The 21,965-nt window shown below is 41.4% G+C and overlaps 1 protein-coding gene across 1 annotated transcript; it reads right to left on the minus strand.

Annotated features, from left to right (window-relative positions):
• Positions 1 to 18,113: 18,113 nt before the first annotated feature.
• Positions 18,114 to 20,838, minus strand: LOC6593743. The gene has a single exon (XM_026987868.1). It carries the CDS (start codon positions 20,823 to 20,825, stop codon positions 18,201 to 18,203), a length of 2,625 nt encoding a protein of 874 aa, XP_026843669.1. The 5' UTR covers positions 20,826 to 20,838; the 3' UTR covers positions 18,114 to 18,200.
• Positions 20,839 to 21,965: the final 1,127 nt, after the last annotated feature.

The following is a 21,965-nucleotide window of genomic DNA, read 5'->3' on the forward strand; positions in this document are numbered from 1 at the left end:
GAGGAGCCTATTTCCAGGGGAGATGTGATGGTCCCAGGGGAGAAAATATCCAAGATTTCGATTCCGATACCATTAAATATGCAGAAAGTTGAAAAACCCAAAGCGGAGAACACGAAGAAGGAAGAGCAACTGCCTGAAGAGAAAGGGTCCGACAAGATGGAGTCGCAGGAGCAAGAGGACCAGGAAAAGGCAGCAGAGAAGATCCACTTGAAGGAGGATTAGAAGAAAGAGAGACAAGAAAAGAAGCAGAGAAGAATGAGTGCAAGAAGAAGAGAGATACAAGAACGTAGCTCGATAGAAGGAAGGAGAGCTGGAAGAAGAAAGGCAGGAACGAAGTAGAAGGAGAAAAAGAAGGAGAAAAAAGAGAAAGTGAATCCTGAAATGGAGAATAAAAAGGTAGAGAGACCTCACATAGAAAGAACTAAAAAAAAACTAAATCTTTCACAAAAATTATTTTCAGCCGAAATGGAAAAATATCGATTATTCTATCGCTACAAAATTGCTGTCAGATATTACAGAATATCGATTAAAAATAAAACAAAAACAAATAACTATTAAAACCCAATAAAAAGGCCACAACATCGATTAAAACTAAAAAATCTATAATAAATAAATATAATAATGTATTAATAAATTAATACAAAATAAAATCAAAACAAAACTCTGATTCCGTTTCAAAATTTCTATCAGAAATGACAGAAAATCCACTAAAAATAAAACAAAAACCGCATAATATAGATACAATGTTCAATAATCGATTTAAATCCGATAAAAAGGCCACAATATCGATTACAACTAACAAAATCTATAATAAATCAAAACAAAAATCTAATGTCGTTTTAAAACCAATCAATGTTGATTTTCTATGCACAAACTCCTTTCTTTAGCGCCCACTAATCACATTGTCACACACGACTCGCCCTGACAATACTTGACAATACTTTTTTGTTGGCCCCTCATTTTCTGGGGGTTTTTGTTGTTTTTTGTGTGTGTTCGCGAAAGGCTGTGAAACAAACTCATTACGTGAGAGAGCAGGCAGGCAGGCAGCCCGAAAAGACCCTGGGGCCTGGGGGCACCACAAAAAAGTGGCGCGATCTTTATCAGCGTTTTCCACCAAACTCCGAAAGCGACTGATAAAATATTTAAAAAACTTCAACGGGGATGCCTTAACCGCAGCCAGAGTCTGACAGGACAGCAGCAGCCGCAGAGAGGCAACAACAAAAAAAAAACAAAAAAAAATACAAAAACTCTAGTCTCTGCCTCTCTGGCTCTGGCGAATGCGTTTTCAGGCTCAGGAATCGATCGGATCAAACAATGGGAGCTCCTGCTCTCCTTCTGGGCTGCTGCTGGTGCTGGCTGCTGGATAAAACCGAAGCTCTCGGGCAGCCATCGAGTGACAGACAGACAGAGAACACAAGCCCAAAATTCCAGAGCAAAGACTCCAATAAATTTCGTTAAATGCGCACGCGTGCGAGGAACAACAACGAGGCTCCGGGGACGACGTTGCCGGGTTGTCATTGCGGATCCGAGATCGGGAGGATCGGGTGCCTCGCCGAGCCAGAGGCAGAGGCAGCTACTAACTCAGTTACCACCAGAGCCCAGCAATTGCGATGGACATCTCTCTCTCTCTCTTTGTCTCTCTGTCTCCCGCTTGCCTGCTCGTTTATTTGGTCTCAATCGATCGAATTACTCTGCTAGAGATGGTAGCGTGAAAGGTACAGGCACGGAGGGTGTTGTAAAAGTGGGGCTAGAGGATTGAATGTAGGGAAAGGAGAAAGCTAAAGACATATTGAGGTTCTAGATACGGTGAATAATAAAATTCAAGAGGGATAACCTCTGTTAGAGATGGAGCAATCTAGCAATAATCGATAAGTAATCGATTACAATCGAGAATTAGGATCAGAGGCACATAATAAAATTCAATAAATATAAATCTGGCAATAAATTGTATAAGAAATTGGATTAACCAATTAATCGAAAAATTTAAAAAAAATCTAGCGATTAAAAATTAATTAAATCACATGCAATGTCCAAAATCCTTTCAAAATTTAACAGATATAATATTTAGAATGCTGTTAAAATACACAAAAACCTTTCAGAGATGGTAGAGTGGAGTAATCGATAAATAATCGATGACAAACGATACAAATCGCTTATATATATATCATATTAATACAGAATAAAGTCCTCTGCTTGAAAAGTCCTATAAATTGGATTCCAAAATATAAATTCTTCCCATTTTCTGCCACCAGCTTCCCCTCAGGCATGCCACAATCGTTTTCCTCGTGTCTTTTCGTGTCACTGAAACCTTTCCATCTCCAGTAACCAATTCCTGGACCTCTATCACAAGTTGAGGGCATTCTGTAAACCCTAACAAGCTGATGAGACATGAACGCGCGCGCTTAGCAAATACCAAAATGTCATCCCGGGGAAAAATCACATTGTGCGCCATTATTTTTTGTGGAGCCTGGATCATGGAAGGAGCAGCAGCAGGAGCAACAGCAGGAGCATCTGGAGCAGGCTTCGGGTGGAACCTTAGCTAATGCAATGCAGTGTCGTCGTGTCTCATAAGCCATAAACATAAATAAAGGCACCTACTCCCCAAGTCAAGGCCCCAGAGCGGGGCAACAGCAACATTCAAAAGTGGAATGGTGGCTCGCCAAAAATGTCAACAACAGCCGCAACAATGCCACGGGTGGAGCATCATCAGTGGAGAGAGAGAGAGCATCAATATTATGGATGGACACAAGCGAAAGGGTTTACCCAAAATGATGGAACAATACACAGGGGCTATGAGATCTCCAGTAGTGGATCCCATACAATGGCAGGACAAAAGATAAATCTCTGACTTTTTGGGATATGCGAAACATGGCAGAGTGGCAGGCAGTCAGCCCTAGAGGGGGGAAAATGTGTTACACTTTTGCGAAGAGATCTTAAAGGAGGGGGAAAACCAGTGTTCTTTCTACTTCGGTGCTGTTGAGACCATTGCGAAGAAATCAAAGATGTGGCTTCATCCTTCACAGCCTTCACAGCCTTCACTCTTCTCAAATGGAAATTCTCATTGACTTTGATCTCGTGTAACTCTATACGGTCTTCAGTCTTCAGTCTTCAGTTAGAGAGTGGACTGCGACTGGCACTGACTATCTGTCCATCATATCATATCGGATGCCGCTAGAATGTCCATTCAATTATCAAATTAATTAGCTAAGCCTATCTTAGAGTCAGGTCCACGAGCAGGCCTAATTGCAATGAGGAAACGATCTTTCGATCTTTCGCTCTTTCGATCTTTCGATCTGGTGCTGTGGTGTGCATAAAATGATTGCAGCGACTGTACGCGGATCAAAAGTGCAATCGAAGCGACAGGCAACTAGCAGCGAGCAGGAGAGATCTCTTCTCACGATTTTATAATCAGCGACAAAACCTGACAACTTGAGCGGCTAATGAATGATTGATGTGTGTGGCGATTGCAACCGGACATCGATCGAGAGAGCAGTAGAGAGAGAGAGGGAGAGGGAGAGGGAGATTGTGCTGACCTTGCATTTGCATTAATCATCATTGATTGATCACTAGAGTGCGACTAAGTACAGGCCACAGAGCTTTTTGTGGTATAATTTGATATCTGAATGAATGACGGAGACTGACGGACTGAATGCCTGAGTGACTAATTAGCGCGACGATCCGGCATCCATCCAGCATCCAGTTCTTGATTGATGGCACCGCGAAATTTAAGAACCAAAGCAAGAGAATGAGGAGGCCTTGGCCTCGGCCTCGGCTTCGGCTTCGGCAGAGCATCTGCTGTCAAGTCATTGCGAAAAGGATTAGCTCCGATGCGATCAAATGGTGCCGACACATCAGCTTCCAGTATAAAAAAGTTGACACTGGCAAAAGCTGCAGAGCCACAGCCACAGAGCCACATCATGATGGATCAGTCATTCATTCAGAGGGAATCTCCACGAGAGAGCGAGACGGAACCCAACTCCAAAGCATATTCCATCAGCTGTCACAAAATATGTCACTGTCAGAGTCTTCGGTCTGCAGAATTCTCTTCACTTTTTGGAGTTCTCTGCTGCTCTTCTGCAGTTTCTTCTTAGAGGCTCTTTTCTTTTTTTTTTTTGGGGATTTTTTTGCTTTGCTCTTTTGACAAGGGAACGCTCGGCTAATCCAATTTAATTTGAATGTCAGTTCGTCTGGAAGACAAGAGTCAAGACTCGGGAGACGCTTGGGCCTCGAAAACCCCAACCGGAGATGAAGATTCATGGGTATTAAGGAACACTTCTTCATCATCTGATTTGCCTTTCACTCTTACTACTAATTTTATTGTTTTTCTTGTTGTATTATTCGCTCTCTGTGGCGGCATTTCAAATTTGGTTTCCCACACCACCGCACCACCACATGGTCGCTTCGGGACTTAATTTGCTTCACTGAATTCACAAAAAGCCTCTCGAGGCAGACACAGAAGCTCCCGAACAAAATTAAATTTTGTATGAAATTCGATATGATATGTGAGGATTTTGAACAGTAGTTTGTTTTGGAAACGATTCGATCGGGCATTCGGTAGTCGCTGAATCACACAAATTTCTGCCAAAAAACGTTTACGAACGAGAAAGTCTTGGGGAGATGATAGAAAGTTGAAAGATCAGTGCAATCCCTAGAGATGTTCTGCTCGAAAAATTATACATTTTATGAACAATTTCTCAAAAAGAAGAACGGAAGTAGCGCTCCTTCATATGTACCTCTTCTAAAAAGTTTTTAAGGTACAGATCAGAGATATTCTGGTACTTGCGAGGAACTTTTTAGATAAGAACTAAAGTCATTACTATCCTTTACCTCTTCTCTGATCTACACCTATATTTTAGAGAAATTAAATGTATTTTCTAACACCTTTCTTTGTTTCAACAGCAAAAATCTATCCCATCATTCAGACCCCTAAATGCCACTCATTTTGATGGGGTTTCTATTTAAATATACATTTCTCCTTCACCATAAATCATGGAATTATTAATATATGTATATATTTCTAGCACAACATAATCCCATTTCCACATGATCGCAGCGCGAAAGTTTCACAATTTTTCAACATTTTTTGATGAATTCTTAGCTGGCGAATGCCGTGTTATACGATTTTTCCATTCGATTTATGAGTTGTTTTAAATTCAAACCAACCCGAGAAAAAAAGAAAACCAAAAAATTGTGTCGTCGCATTTATTTTTGTGGGATTATTTATGGGATGGCAGCAACCCATGCCCCAGAGTGGCAGTCCCCAAGCGGCAATCAGAAGATGACGACAATGATTCGCCAGAATGAATGCTCGTATCTTTTGCATCTCTCAGACAATCCATCTCTGAAGATGTATCTCGCGCCACAGCCCACAGCCCACATCTACAGATACTCAAACTAATTGCTTTAGTAGTTTTTTGTTTATAGATACTTTCGGGCTGGTAGTTTGTATCTTTGCTGCCTTCGATACCCATAATGAAATGTTTTTCGGTCAATTTGATAATGCTCTTCTGCCTCTTCTATAAAACAAATTTATGACAGAAACGCGGCAATAAATATGTTAAGTTTTCGTTTTATTTCGGCCCCAAAGAAAGCAGCAGCCGCCACAGAAAATTCAATGACGAAACGACAGAGCGGCACAGCGGCGCAGCGGCGCAGCGGCACAGCGGCACTGCGGCGGCGACACATCGTCCGGGTCCCCAAAAAAAGAGATGGATATTTTATAAATAGTGGGTGTCTGTCGTCTCTCCATCGAACGATTCGATTGGGTCTTGATTGTGATTTACAGCAATTTGGATATTTATTCAAATTTTCCCCAACAGATGAGCCATCGGGAAGTGGGGACGGGGCCCCAGCGATCTGTTTATCTGTTCGTTTTATTATGTAAAATGCCTTTCACGGGCCATCAATGGACCCCGGTTTGGGGGCGGGGGGACGGGAGGGGCTGCATGCTCATCAACATTCAAATATGCGGCAATCAAACATCGACTTTGGCTCTATCTGTAGGTCTCTCCTTTGCTCTGGCTGTGGCTCTTTCTCTGGCCATTGCCTGCCCTCGATGTTCATTCGATAGTGCACTAATAAAGCCATTCCATGCTATTTTTCTCAATTGCATGCAAAATTAATTGCAAAGAAAGCAAAAGGAAAAACGCTTTGCGCCCCAAGTGTCAACAGTGGGACAAGGCCTGGAGTTTTTGCCCAGAAAAGTGTTGCATTATTTGCATATTTCCTTGGCCTTTATAAACCACTTTTCATTGGCTTTCGCCCCACTGTTCGCCTCCAACGATGCGCACAGCTTGTTCGCATTTGTCTTCTGGGGGCCCTCGCTGGCCTCCTCCTGGCCGCTTCTTTCGCTTTTGTTTTATGCCTCGCCCTTGCCCAGTGCCATGCCCCCAGCTCGGGGCAACCTCTGTGCAACATTTCCTCTCCTCCTGCTGCTCGCGAACGCAGGCATCCGTCAGTTTTTAATATTTTCCATTTGTTTTTCACTTACGTTATTTATTGGCCCACTCGGCGACAGTGGCGCTCGCTGCTCCCCCATTCTGTAGGTTGACAAGAACTTGTCATTGACTGAGGCACAAAATTAGCATGTGTTGCATGCCCCCACCATGCTCTCTCTCTCTCGCTCTCTCTCCTCCGTTCGGGGCAACACAGTTTATTTGCTGTGAATATTTTTGTGTGTGTCGCTTGGTTGCAATTAATAAAAAGTTGGCGCTGTTGTTGCATCTCTGCATCGGTCTTGTTTTCTGTTTCATGTTGTTAATATTTTGTAAATTAATGTTCGATGCAGGAATGCGGACGTTGCAACATGTTGCACAGCCAGCCAGCCGTCTGGCTTCAAGAAGTTTTTATTGAAGTATAACATTAAATTTGGCATACAAAATTTTCCCACTTTTTGAATGGCAGGCAAAACCCCCCCATTCATGGGCAATAAAATGGGGGGGAAAATTGAAAGAAAATCAAGGAAAATTCTAGGGCATAAAGTGGGAATAGGGAAAAATTATAGACACATATTCATGATAAATCCTCTAAAAATATTTCTTAAAAAATTAGCCACTTTATTTATTAGTTTATTTAAAGAAAAGGCTTTATTTATATACAAAATCCCCCACTTAATTTCCTAGTATTTTCTTAGAGAATCCCGCGCTAGTCAGCTGTCTATCCCAACTAAATCCCGTGTAAACTTTCAACATTTTGACACTTGAACATGCCACGATTTTGGCCCCTAGAATTTCCCACATAACACATGTTACCATTCCATTTGAATTTTCTGGCGAGAACTACCACTAAAATAAATATTATGCCAATTTAAACATAATGATTTATTGGTTTATTTATCTTTCAAATATTTTTACTCATTTCACAAGAGAAATGCCAAAGAGTGAAGGCGCACAGCCCACGCATTTGACGGATGGTTTGTCAACCGAAGAGTCTTCGAACCAGCAAGAATCCAGAACCATTGGACGAGGAGGATGACGAGGCTGCTGCAGCTGCTGGTTAATGCCACTGACTGTGGCATCGAATTTTAACGAAGGCGCCGACAGAGATATTGACGAATCGCGAACTCAAGAGCCGCGAACCCCGAAAATGCGGAAATTCCAAAGGCGTGGGTGCTGCATTTTCTTCTTCTGGAGAGAGTTATGTTAATTGTTGACACGTCAATTTGAATCACGACTTACACTCTCTCTTGTCGCATGCGTGGCACTTAATTTATGGTTTCTCGGGTGAAAATCGCAATTATCGTTTTTTATTATGATTTAATGGCAGGTCCAAAAAAAAGAGCCAGAGAAAAGCCACATCCAACACCAAGAAATGCTTTTTAAAATGTACAATATTTTCTTTTTTATAATTTTTATTAATTTTCACGCATCATCGAGCAAATATTTTATGATGATGGAAGCGTTCTTTTCACTCTCGCGAGCCCCGTAATTGTTGGTGTCGCTACGAACAACAAGTTAATTAATTTGGCTAAATGAATGGATCTTAATGGGGGTACAACATGTTTAATGGCTTTTTCGGCGCTTTTGTTATACAGAAAAAAAAGATATCTCAAGAACCGATCGGACGGATGGACCAAAGAGCGACAAAGACAGAACGAAAGAAAGGGAAGGCCGATTATTACTCTAGGGTGAAGCATTTTACTTGAGAGTTATCGTTTTAGCGATAATTATCGATCATTATATGCTCCTAAATATAATTATACAATTTCATCGTTTATTATCTAGTGTTATCGATAATTAATTGTTAACGATCAACGATAATAATTATTTGTCAACAATAATAATCAATGGCCGATTAAATATTTATCAATTAATTATTACTTATTATCTTTTATCGATAACTATGGATGCCAACAGGTAGCCCTAAGAAATGATTAATTAATCGATAATTATCGAAATTATCGATTTCGACTCGTTTACTCCTCTTTTCCTAAATTTTTAGGTCTTTATAAGTATGATCAATCCACTAATTTCCTTCGCCTTACTCTAAATTTAAATTATCCATAATTTATCGAATCAATTTTCCCTTTTCGCCCCCCCTTTAAATATTAGAGCATTCCCCTTTCGTTAATTTCTGGCCAATTTAAACCGCTTTTCCCTTTCTAATTTCTGGCTTAGAAACTGTCAAAATGACAACTGTCAAATAATTTCAGCTGCGAGCAAATGTTGAAACTCATTAAACAACCCGCAACCCCCACAAAAACAAACGCTGACAATGTCCAAAACAAAAAGTTGTCTCTAATTAGAAATAAATCGGAAAATGGTTGTGTGCCATTCGCATTATACATATTTTGATGGCAATGTGCTCTACTCAAAATTCAAAAGGCCATTTCCATTTTGGCAATTTTCAAAATATCAAGTGTCAAATTTTTGCTGCAGAATGTAACTCACATTTTCCCCCTGACATGTGGCATTGGAGGGGGAGCACTCTGGGAGGCATTTGTGGGGGGGTTTCACAGCGCTGACAATTTTTTGACATGGCTGAAAAATCTGCAAAAAAAATTTCAACTCTCTTTTTTTTTGTGGGTTTGTTTCTAAAATAGCAATTCCGTTGTTTGTCACTTCGAGGGCTTTTCATTTAGGTGCCTTGTCATGTGTGTGTGTGTGTCTGAGAGTGGTGGGCGTGGCACGTGTAATTACGGTCGACACTTCATTGTTTAGCCACCCTATGCAGCCCTTTCCATCATCCCTTTTTTACGGTTCAAGGCTACTTAAGGGGAGGGGGAAGGACCAGGATTTGAGTTTTTAATTTGACATTTCATCTGGGTTTATTTTTGAATGGAAATGTATTCTTATAAATGAAGTGTTGGCTCACTTTGGGTGTGGAAAAAAAGGGGGAATTATTAAAGATATGATTGCTGGCTGGGTTTTTGGGAGTAAGATACGTTTTGGTACATCTTAAAGTTAAGAAATGTGGTTTTTGGTGAAGAAAGATATTCAATAAAGATCTTTGTATGGAATATAATAGATTATAGTAGCGTGGAACTTACCTTTAAATCATTTAGAGGGTTCTTTGTATAGCTGAGGGGTTTCTGGAGTTGGAAACCTTAACTTTTGCATAGAACTTAATTTATTCAGTCTCTAAGAGAGGATTATTGCCCGTCTTTAAAGCATTTTTGAATGTAGAAAGGATCAAAAAGTATCTCTAAACATAAACACACACTAAAAAGTATCTATGCACTTAGAAAATTATAATTGTTCTTTTGCTCTCAGACTGTCTTCCATTCTATCGTTGTGTAATATCTTAAACTTTTATTATAAAAATAGGTCTGTTGCAGGTCTGGCTTTAGTTGATAAACATATGTATACCGTACTCAACCCCTTACCATTTGATATTCCCTACCTAACCTAACGCAATCTCAAATATATTTTCTCTAGAAATTCCAAGATTCCTTTGCCCAGAATCAACTAGAAGTAGCTTTCCAAAAAAACCGTTTCCACCCCAGGGAAAGGGGTTGGACATTCCAGCACACTTTGGCAGGACTTCGGGTCAACCCCAGGAAAGGACTCTGTACATCCTTTTGGGCGGGAGGTGGCGGTGGCTTCGGTGCTCGCTCGTCAAGTGTTTGGCCCCGTTGTTTGTTTTGATGGAAACCACCCGATGGCCGACCCCTTGAAAGTTTTTGGTCCTGTGCGCACATCACACAAACACCCACAAAAGTGTCCCCGATACTTTCTGCCCCCCCTATCCCACTCTCTCTATCCCACTCTCTCTATCTCTCTCTTTCTATCTCTCTGTCTCTGTCTGTTTCCTCTGGTTGCTGGTTGCTGGCTGCCTCTGCCTCTGCCTTCTGTCCATTATCCTTGTGGCGCATGTTTGTCTTTCATCATTTTTTTTGTTTCTGTTGTTTTTTCTGTGGCGCTTCCCTCCTTCTTCTTTTTTTTATGGAATTTATGTTTTTTATGCTTTGCTTTTCATCTATTTTTCTACATTTTCTGCTGACCGCAGAGCGGGAGGGGCGGGAGGGGAAAACTACAACGCAAGAGGACTCCAATCCTTGGCCACTTGTGAGGACTACGATGTCCACAGCTCCCAGTCGTCGTGTCGTCCATGTCCATGTCCTCTCGCCCCCATTCCATTCGTTTACATTCCTGTCTATCTTCTGGCTCTGTCTCTCTGCCTCTGCCTCTCTCTTTCCCTTCTCTGTCTCCCTCTTTCTCTGTCCGTCTATCGTATGGCGGACATTTTTCTTATTTGCAATAAATTTGGTTATGAATGTTCTCTCTCTCTCTCTCTCTCTCTGCCCCTCGTTGCTGCTGCTACTGTGGCTGCCGCTTTCTGTTACTGGGAAATTGTACATAATTTTCACAATTTTGATGTTAACTTGAAAATTTACGATACGTTATTTTGAAATGATGGTTTTTGCCCGGTGGTCTGCTCTTCGGATCCACTCCAACAGCTCCCACATTTACGAGTATCGCTTTGGGTATATCCAGGCACTAGAAATTCATTTTTACGATACGAGATTTTGAGAGAACACAGCCCCCAAAATGGGTATTAAAATTGTCACCTAATTTTAAGGGTAACTATTCCACTCTAAAGGTATTTATGCTGATGCTAAAGATACATTTTAAAACACAAATCAGAGAACAAAATAATAGCATTTAATCTAGCATTTTTCTGAAAACTTTAATTATTATTATTTTGATATATAAATAATTAAAATAGTAGGGTGTTATAGGAGATCTAATCTTAGTGGAAGTTTTTTAGTGTTGGAAAGAATAAAAATTTTGTATTTTCAAATTGTGTAAGACGTTGATAGAATAGGTTTTTGTTTCACTTACTTCAATTATTGTATCTTCTTGAGAATTGTTTCGGAATAGCACACTTTGTTGTTTCAAAATTTGTGGGAGCACTGTAGAAAAACTGAAATAAATTTTAATATAGTAATATATAGTAATAATAGTAAAAAACTGTTATACGATTTATTTAAGATTTAATTATAGTAGACTTTGCGATGGATACTGTATTTAATTCACGCTCTCTAGTCAAATATGGTCACATTTTATAATATTTAATACAGAAATTCTAGACAGGCTTATGTTTCATAAATTTTTGAGAATTTATATTGCTAGAAATTATATTTGTAAGGCTTCTAATGACAAATAGACTATAAATTATATGAAAAATCATCAGTAGTAGAGAAGAAACGTTATTCAATAGGTGTTACGAATCTGATACCAGATAAATCTAAGATTAAAATATAGACAAATATTTGATTAACTTGTATTTATTTTTAGCTCATTTACTTTAGTTTAAATATAATTCTCCTCCTGAAATATTCAAACAAAAGGTCTGCGCGTCATGCAGCAGCAGCCCTCGTTAAGTTAAAACTTTAGTATCACAAATTAGATCCACTAAAGCTAGCTATAAATTGGTTAAGGAGTTTCGTGCTTTAAGATTTTTTAATAAATAATTTCACGAATACCCCTATTGAAGTAAGTATTTTTCCCACCAAGGGATGTCCCTACCTAGCCGTAGTTTCCCATTCAAAAATCTTACCACCAATAGACCTTCCACTGTAGCTCCCCCACAGAGCATCATCTATATGCACAGTCTGCCACACATTTCTTCAAAATTCGCTGACGTATCCACAAAAAAATGACAAAATCCAGAGATACACGACGCTGTCCGAATCCCCAATCCAATCCCCGAATCCCCCAATACACCGATCCCCAAAAACTTCTAGACACATTCCGTCCATTCTGTGCCAATTTATAACCATTCCCTGTTTGCCATAAATATAAATATTTATGGTTTTGCGATACAGAACATAACTTTCCCGTTCCCCGTTCCTGTCTCCCGAAAATCGTTGCAAATCGACGCAAAGTGCTCTAATTTACGTCAACTTTTTGGGGGGCAAGCAAAAAAAAAAAGACGAAAAGCTAAACGAGAAACTAGAAACGAGAAACGAGAGAAAACTGTCGCACAATTAGGAATAAGAAATATTGAAGTGTCTGGAAAAACAGAGGAGTCCGGCAATGTCCTGCGAGGACATTCCCTCTGATGATGGCTCCACAAGCGAAATAAAATTAATTTATGAAAACTATTTGCGCGCAGGACGCAGGACCCAGGACCCAGGACCGTCCTCAAAGTTCTCGCCGTAGCGTCCATTGTCCTGCTGCTCGATGGATAGACACGCGCTCGTCATAATTCCTGTATAATCTATGTACGATTTGAGTAAAAACAAAGGAAAGCCCGAGCATAAATTTCACATTTTATGTGCGCTTCTCCTTCGTCTGGCTTTTGGGTCCTTCGGGGTCCTTGTGCGGGCACTGTGTCATTAGGAGAAATAAAATATGCTACTGCTGCGAGAGTCCTTTCTCTCCCCCTGCCCCCCCTTCGTTTTGGGCATGTCCTGTCCTGTTCGGTCCTGCGGAATGTCAAACAAACGATGGAACCATCAACTTTATGGGCAAATAACACAAATTACACAACGCAAGAACACAACGAGGAATTGGCCAAGGATATCCTATGGATATGTCCATGTCCATGTCTTGTCTTGTCAATTTTTTTGTCTACAAATTGTTTTGGAAATGCAATTGTTGAGTAACAGATACATCGGTTTGCGAGATTATTTCTTGGCAAAAATATACTAGAAAGTGCTTGAAAGTTTTAGGTTTTATTCAAAATTGAAGCTCATACATTCGAAACCTTTTTTGTCGAGGCACAGAAACACTTTGCAGCTTATTTCTTTGAGAAAAGATCTTTAAAAATGCTTGAAATGTTTAAAGAAGTAGTTTTGGGGTGTTCTTTAGAAGAAACTTTTCGAGTTCGGGCTTTATATTTTTGAAGAAAAATCTCAGCCAAAAGTGTAACAATTCCATTCGTAATTGAAGAAAAAAACGTTTCTTTCGAGGCACAAAAATGCTTTAAAAATATCTTTTTATAGATAAAAGGCTTGCAGATTGAAGAAAGCAATTTTTGGGATCATCTCTAGAAGAAAGTCTATATGTTCCATTAGAAATTAGAAATAATATATAAAACGAGTCGAGTCGCAAAATATGCTTTGAAGACAACTTTTCCAATAAAAAATGCTTAGAACTGCTGGAAATGTTCGTAGAAAGTCTTCCTAGAAGAAACTTTTGGAGTTCCAGTGGAAATTGAAGAAATAACGTTTTTTTCGAGGCACAATAAGCGTTCTTTCCTATAGATACTCCTTCAGAAATGCTCATACTGTTAAAATAAAGCGGAATTCGGGATCTCTAGATACAAGTTTAGAAGTTCCTTTAAACATTTAAGTGAAAACCGCGAACGTTTCTGTCGAGGTAGAATAAGCGTTGTTCCTTGTAGATACTTCTTCAGAAATGATCTCCAGATACAAGTTTGGAAGTTCCTTTAAAAATTTCAACGAAAACCCGAACGTTTTTGTGGAGGCACAAATGCAAATATTTCCTGTATCTTCTGCTTCATTCATCCAACTTTATATGCCATAATTTTGCATCTTTCCCTGAAAGATGGAACTTCCTCAAAGTTTTCAATGAGGCCCACTTCATTCTAGCTCCTCTGTAGCTTCTCCTGACTATTTCTGCCACTAATTCCAACAACTCGTATCATATTAAATATGATTCGTAATAGGCAACTGTTGCTGTCATTCGGCGAGGGCCCTCTGACAGTTGGGTTCACCCCAGTCACCCCACACCTTGACTGTAATTTTCGTCGTGTCCGCAGAAATCTCAACTCAAGACCAATTATGAATAGAACAATTAATCTCTAATTATGCCTGAATATCTGTCATGCGAATTATAAGCAAGAAATTAAATGAATATCAACAAGAAGACAGAAGACACGAGAAGGAGAGAGCATCCCAGCATCTCGGAGGAGATCGCCACAGATCATATCTTTTGGGTGCCAACAGCCACAGAGAGTCATCGTCTGATGTTGTTGCTCCATGTGGCTGCCAGCCTCTTCTGGGGACCCCTCTGGGACGGGGCCATGTTCGCCTGTGCCGCCTGGCTGATCGGATTATGACAGCCAACGACACAACAACAGCAGCAGCAAAAGATGCCTACCAACAGATGCAAACGGATGCCAGAGATCCAAGAGATGCAAGAGATGTGCGGCACATTTTGATTTGGATTAAGTGAAAATTCATTAGATAATTTTCAGGCCGTGTGTTGTCGTTGATGGGAAGATGCCATGCATACAGCCTGCTTACGGCCTTATAGCCTCCAATAGTGCGGGGGGAGAGGGACGGCTAAGTATGCCAATTAGTTTATATTAGCAGCGATTAAAATCGAATGCGGCGACTCGTCTCGCCTGGTTTAATGTCACGGAAGTCGCGAATGATGTGTTGATGGAATATAAGCTCATTAAATGAAAGGATTCCACTGCAAGTTTGTTGCCAATATTTCCGTTTTCCTCCACTTCAATGCACTTTCCCACAATCGTTTTTGCCCTGGCGCCTTGGACACCAAATAAAGATGCAAATGACTCTCGGTGAGCCATAAAAAACCCCCCACACTCTGTACACGTAGACAAACAATGCAGCAGCAGCACCGGCTGAAGGATGTGTGGGTCCTCTACCAGTGATCAAAGCAGACAAGTGGGGAGTCCATTAAAACACTAACGTCACGTCAAGCGGCCAATGATGAATGTGGCCCAAGGATGAACGGACGAGCAGACGAACGGCCGAACGGATAGATGGACGAATGTTGCCACAAGGCTGGCCAGGACGTGGCTGCTGCACAAGGACTGAAGACAAAAGGATGTGCAAAAGTGCAGGCGAAAATCAGCCAAAAAGAGCCGGCCAAAAGGGAGGCACACGAAGGAGCTCCAATCGTGGGAGAGAAACAATTGCCAAGCGCCTGGACGCCGGACGCCGGACGTTCGAGGATGTGATGGCAATTTAAGTCCGACAGTCACTCACCGAAATGGGTGGCACTGTGCGAGTGGGCGTGGCGTGCAACATCTCCATGTGTCTGTCTGAGCGGAAGTGACGGGAAGTGCGCCCCTTTTGCAGCGCCATCATGAAGTCATTCACTCAATTTATCGTTTGATGAATGTCCTGCCAGATAGTCCTCGTCCTCGTTCTCGTCCTGCTTCTGCTGCTCTGTGGTGTCCTGCGTCCTGGTGGTAGCCCCTACTGCCCTGGGGGGCGTTGATGTTGCAACACACACACGTTTAATGGCCTTTTGAGCAGTTGATAAACGTTTCGCTCGTTTGGCGTTGATGAAATGTTGTCGTTGTCGTTGTCGTTGTCCTTGCGTGTCCTTTCTCTCTCTCGTTGGTTGCATGCATCATCGTTTATTTATGCCTGGCATATGGGGCATATATCCTCCTGCTGAATCTCTGGATCTGCGTTTAGTTTTTGCCCAAACATTTTCTAATTGTTTTTGTTTGGTTCTCGCTCTTTTTGATTTATGAGCCTCTGTTTTTCGGCTGCGTTTTTCTTCCTTTTGGCGGCAGTTGAGTACTGCTGTATGTTGCATTGGTTGCACAGTCCTTTCTGGCTGATGACAATGACACTATTATGATGTCAGTGGCTGACAGGCGACATACTCGTTCACATTTGACGCTGGCGCTGGATGGAGCGACTCGCTGAAAGGATGTGGGTGTGGCACAGAGTTCACTTTTGACAGGAGAAAGCATGCTAGGAATAGCTAGACATTTCTGAAAGGATGGTGCAGTCCCTGGTGACTTTTCAACGATAAAGGAGTCGGTAGTGGCTGGTTTCCTGGTGTTTTATGATCCTGTTTATTGGTTGTCGCATTTCTAGAGCTTAGCCTCAAAAGATACATAGATAGAATGGATACAGATAGATAGATACAAAGATCTAAGGATCTAGGGATATCTAGGGATTTTTATGTATTTATTTTATAATTAAAATATTTAAATATCCAAAGATCTCTGTACCACTCTTTCTTACCCTGCTCGCTCTCTCCCAGCGTGGCTTAGCTTCGCTCTCTCCCAGCGGGGCTTACCCTTCCTGGCTCTCTCCCAGTGTGGCATATATTTTATACTATTTTTTCCTCCTGCTCTGTGACCTCCAATACCCCTTTTCGGTGCCTGCCGTCCCTGGGAAATCCCCTTAAATGCCACCGCAACTGTGCTTTTAAATCATTTTGATAATGACATGCCGTGTCGCCTCCCTTTTTTTTTTGGGGGAGTCATCGAGTCATCGGTGTTTATATTTTTAGCACAAACCACAGAGCCCCGAGCCCCGAGCACCGCGTGTTTTGTGTATATTTTTGTGATTTGATTTTTATGACGTGTAGTAATTTGTTGGCTCGTTAAGTTTCTTTAATAGGAGGCCTCCCTCTTCGTTGCGGTGCAACCCGTTCGTTGCATGATCTTTTGGAGGGGGGCTGCCTGCATTGCTGGTCAATAAAATCTTTACGAAAAAATCTTTTACGACCCGCAGCGGCAGCGGCAGCAGCAACCAAAAGGCAGGGAAATCCTCAACCGAAAAATGTTTTTTATTGCACCAGAAACACTCAATAAAAGCGAATTATTAGTGTTGGATTGCCTTTTGTTTTTCCCCAGTTCTATTCTATATTTTTATCCGCTTTTCCATGAGCTTTTTCCGCTTTTTTTTTTAGGTGTAAATGCATTTTTATTACAAATTTAAAGCCCAACAAAAGTTTATAGTGTGCCTTTTTTTTTGCTCCATTTTGTGTGTTCCGAATGTAAGCCCTTAGGGTTTTTTTCTCACTTTTTGGAATATTCTTTTAAAAATTGTGTGATCTGTTGTTTATGGAAATACATATTTATGGCCGGGCTTTTCCATTTCGTGAATTATGAGATTTGATTAATTGGTTTAATGGAAACACGAGAGATAGAACCACAGAAAACGTTGTGGATGCATTTGTTGCACTCAAAAATATCGCTTGGAAAAGGTTTTAGAGTTACAAAATAGGGCGATGGCTGTAGAAATTTTGGAAATGCAATCGCATAGATTTATGTGTATAAATATTTTAAGATCTGAAAGTATATATGGGATACTAAAATATAGGAAACAGATCAAAAACCAAAATCCAAGACCTCTCAAATACCAAAAAACGCTAAAGATACGTATACGTATCTCACAGATACATAATTTTCTTACGTAAATTAGAGTATCCTTTAGATTATACAAAATATAGACACCACAATATGTAATAAATGCAAAAAAATACGCAAATAGTATGTAAAAAAATCTTAGAATTTAAATATAAACTTAAAAAAAAAATGTAAGAGATATTTTATCAGTACAATTTTTAATTAATTAAAATTAATTAAAATTAAAAATTAAAATAAATAAATTAATTAAATTTAAATTAAAAATTAATTGAACTAAGTTTTTTTAATAAATTTAATTTTTTTCAAGAATTTCCTTTCAATGCCATATACTTATGTATATTATAGGAAAGCGATAATTTAAAGAAAAATAATTAAAGTTAATATAATTATTGATTATAATCAATCGTTTGATAAACTAAAAGAAAATGGCAGTCTCTCAGGGAAATATTTTTTCGGCATTCTATCTATAATAATTATTCCATCCCAATGATTTTTGAAATCAGTTAGACCGTAAAATAATAATTATAATAATAATTAGTAATAAAATCCTGGCTTTAAAACTCACAAAATTTTTTCAAAATTTAATATTAATTTAATAATTTTTATATGTTTCACTGACAGATGTACAAAATGGTCAACAATCGTGTCAAAAATATCAATATTCTCTGCAAATCTAATACGGACTTGAATGCGGACTTCTTTCATTTCGAATGTCCTTTAAGTTTCGGTTTTGCATTCGAGCTCCTATTGGAGACACTCGTCCCGAACATTGGCAGGGTACCGTACGACGTGTCGCTGTAAGTGGAATACGTCGAGTGCACGGAGACCCGGGCCTTGGCGGCGGCCATCTGCTTCTCCACGGAACTGCGGCGGTAGCGATGGATGTTGCCGGATGTGGCGACATTGCCACCGGGACCGATTCTTTTCGGCTTCGGGTGGCGCCTCAGCCATGTCCAGGATTTGCTTTTGTCAAAGGGTTCGTGCACTAGGACGGGTATTGGTTCTCCGTAGTAATATCTTTTGCCGGATTTTCCTGGTTTTTTCTTGATAATTTGTGGCATCTTTGCGGCCGCCTCTTTGGCCTTTGTGGCAGCTTTACTGGACTTTGAGGCACCTCCTTCATCGGTCTTTGGTTTTTTCGCTTTAACCTTTTCCTTAAAGTCAGACGAAGAGTATTCGTCCAAATTATCGCGGTCGGGCCATGGGGTTTTCCGTTTGTAGTCCTGTGATTTTCTCTGATGGCCAATGGATTTGCTCTCAGATGCTCTAATTTCAGATGAAAAGTGGGCTTTCGTTTGCACTTTATCTACGTTTTTGTCCGTTTGTTCGGGGTACGCCGGATTACCGAATTCTCCTTTGGCAATGGCTTTATCTTTAGCCGATTTACTCTTATCCTGACTGCCGTATTTCTGCCGTCCTTTTGCTTGACCTTTTTCCACTTTCTCCCCTTTTGGAAGGTTATCCTTGTCCTTGTTCGATGGATTCGTAATATCGTTATACTCATCTTTTCCTTCTTTCTGGCTAGCATCGGCTGCACCTTTACCATCTTTCTGGTAGGCACCGGTTGCTCCTTTTCCTTCTTTCTGGCTAGCATCGGCTGGACCTTTTCCATCTTTCTGGTGGGCACCGGTTGCTCCTTTTCCATCTTTCTGGTAAGCATCGGTTTTACCTTTTCCATCTTTCTGGTGGGCACCGGTTGCTTCTTTTCCATCTTTCTGGTAAGCATCGGTTTTACCTTTTCCATCCTTGGAGTAGCCATCGGTTTTAACTTTTCCATCCTTGGAGTAGCCATCGGTTTTACCTTTTCCATCCTTGGAGTAGCCATCGGTTTTACCTTTTCCATCCTTCGAGTAACCATCGGCTGCCCCTTTTCCATCCTTCGAGTAACCATCGGCTGCCCCTTTTCCATCCTTCGAGTAACCATCGGCTGCCCCTTTTCCATCCTTCGAGTAGCCATCGGCTGCATCTTTTCCCTCTTTGGAGAAGCTTTCCTTCTGTTTTCCTTTTCCATTCTTCTGCTGGCCATTGGCTTTATCTTTGCCCTCTTTCTTGCTTTCCTTAGCTTTTCCCTTTCCCTTCTCGAGGTCCTGTTCGAGGTCCTTGTTTGATGGATTCGTAATCTCGTTGTACTCATCCGATAAGCGACGCTGCAGGTGCTTGCTTTTGGTAATATCTTTCTGTTGTTTCGGTTCCACGTCGAGACCTGTCACTGCATCTATCAGAGTGCCAAGGTCCTTGGTGAGCTTTGTCTTTTTATTCACGCCATCGATCAGAGAGGAAAGCTCTTTGCCGCGAGGAGAGGATCCTGGTCTTCTGTCCCTACTAAATCCTCTTCCGCTACCATCCTGATCGGCTTGTAATACCTGGCCGTCGGGTCCCTTGAAAAGAGTTTCATCGAAGGAGATACTAAAAGATTCGGACAGCCTTCTTCCGGCCCCAAAGGCTCCTCCGTTGAGTCCTCCTCTGCCCCACGGCGAGCCCTTTAGTCCAAAAGGGTCGCCCCTGTCGGGCGTTAGGATCCCAGCGCCCGGTCCAAAGGCATTTGGGGGGCCAAAGGGTGTTCCAAAACAGGGAATTCCATACTCTGGGGGTTTGCGCTCCCGGTGTTCATGCCAATCGCAATGTGTGCCAATTCTGTTGAGATTTCGGGCCAACTCCTGGGCTCTTTCATTCGATTCCTGGATCCTCCGTTGGCCCCTGTCCTGGGCAGCACTCTCCGGACCGATGCCGGCGCGTTTTGCCCTGTTTTTCCCACGTCTTCGTCTCATGATTACATCTCCAAAGAGCGCGTCGTGTGCCCCATTATCCGCATCTGGTCGTTCTCTCAATACGGATTGCATTACTTGGATGAGTTTCTTGAGGGACTCGGGATGGTAGGGGTTCCGAAGGTTCCCCTGGCTATCAAATATCCCCATGTAGTAATCGCACGTGTCATAGTTCGACAGCGGCACGTGACACGTACTCCAGGGATGCCCCACCGGATTGAGGACCTTGCTAAAGTTCTGCAGCGTCAGGGAGTACAGAAACTCAGAGACCACGTCCGCCGGGCGTCCGAGGATCTTGCCCAGAGCAAAGATAATACTTTGATTGATCAGAAACCAACGCTGCTTATCCGTGAGACAATTCTCATTCAGTTCTCCATTCATTTTCTTAATCATTTTCCTTCGTGAATTCTTGATCGGCGCTCGGATGTTCGGTGAAGGCACTTGCCCCACGGCTGGACGATAGTGACACCGACAGGCGGCCGGCGTGGGCTCGTATCGGTCGAGGCAAGGGCCCAAATCGTACATTTCCGGGGCGCCAATTATCTTATTCGTGGAAACCATTTTGTAATTCTGTTAGTAAAAAGAGTCGAAACGTATTTTTACCGAACCTGTCATTCCAAATGATTATAAAATACAGAATTATGGTTTTTAAATCGTGTGAGGATTTCCGGGAATGTTAACGGACAGGAATCTCCAAGGTCTCGGCGGTTGGTTCCCTCACATCATGATTGTTTTAATTTATTTTAATTAATATTTAATTTAATTTCCATATTTTCTGTTGTTTTGTCAAACTTTTGACATTTTTCTGATAGTTTTTTATAAAAATTAATATATACATACATATATTGCAATTGTCCGATGAGGAAGATCTATTCTTCAACAGAGATCCATGATATCTTTGATCTATAGACCTTATAACAGACCTACAATCCACCTGACACTCCATCAATGATATTATGCCAAAAAAAAAAGACAAAAATAGGTAAAGGGTAAAAAATAAAACCCGAATAAAATATGACAATGGGACGCTCACCCTCTGCCGCCCCTCTTTAAGCTGCAACAACAATTAACACACACACACACACTCAAACACAAAAGCAAAGCAAAAGTAAAATAAAACAAGTAAAAAAAACAAAAAGAAACAACGATTGGGTGCATAAGGGAGACAGCACTATCAATGTTGGTGCGAAAGGGAAAGAAACAAAACTAAAACGAAGCGAAGCGAGGCGAGGCGAGAGAGAGCGCACCACAGAGAGAGAGAGAGCGAGCGCACACAGAGAGAGCATCAGAGTGCGACGCTGTATAAGGGGAAATAACGGGGCAATATGTGGAACAAACTGGCAATGGAACAGATGTTTCTGCAAAAGGGGAAGTACAGCGAGAGCGAGCAGCCTGCTCTCGCTCTCTCTCTGGTGATGCTCTTTCTCTCACGTTCGCTCTCGCTCTCTCGCGCGCGCTCCAACACAAACAAAGCAGCACACACACACACACACTCACACACGAATGCAGAATGGAGCACGCGATGCATGCAACTTTTACCGGCAAATTAGCGGCAGAGAGACGCCAACGCCGACGCCGACGTCGACGTACGACCTCCAACCTTCACTCCACTCCCCCCCCCGCTCTGCACCAGGAACAACTCTTCCCCGCGTGAACAAAAAGAGTCTCCAATGGAAGATTTAATTATTCCAAATAAAATGT

This window comes from Drosophila persimilis, unplaced genomic scaffold (genome assembly GCF_003286085.1).
Source record: "Drosophila persimilis strain 14011-0111.01,24,50 unplaced genomic scaffold, DperRS2 tig00000124-arrow-pilon, whole genome shotgun sequence".
NCBI classification, from domain to species: domain Eukaryota; kingdom Metazoa; phylum Arthropoda; class Insecta; order Diptera; family Drosophilidae; genus Drosophila; species Drosophila persimilis.

Bases quoted from the DNA above. Each gene is read 5' to 3' on its own strand.
- LOC6593743 (XM_026987868.1), bottom strand. From the start codon at position 20,825: ATGGTTTCCACGAATAAGATAATTGGCGCCCCGGAAATGTACGATTTG.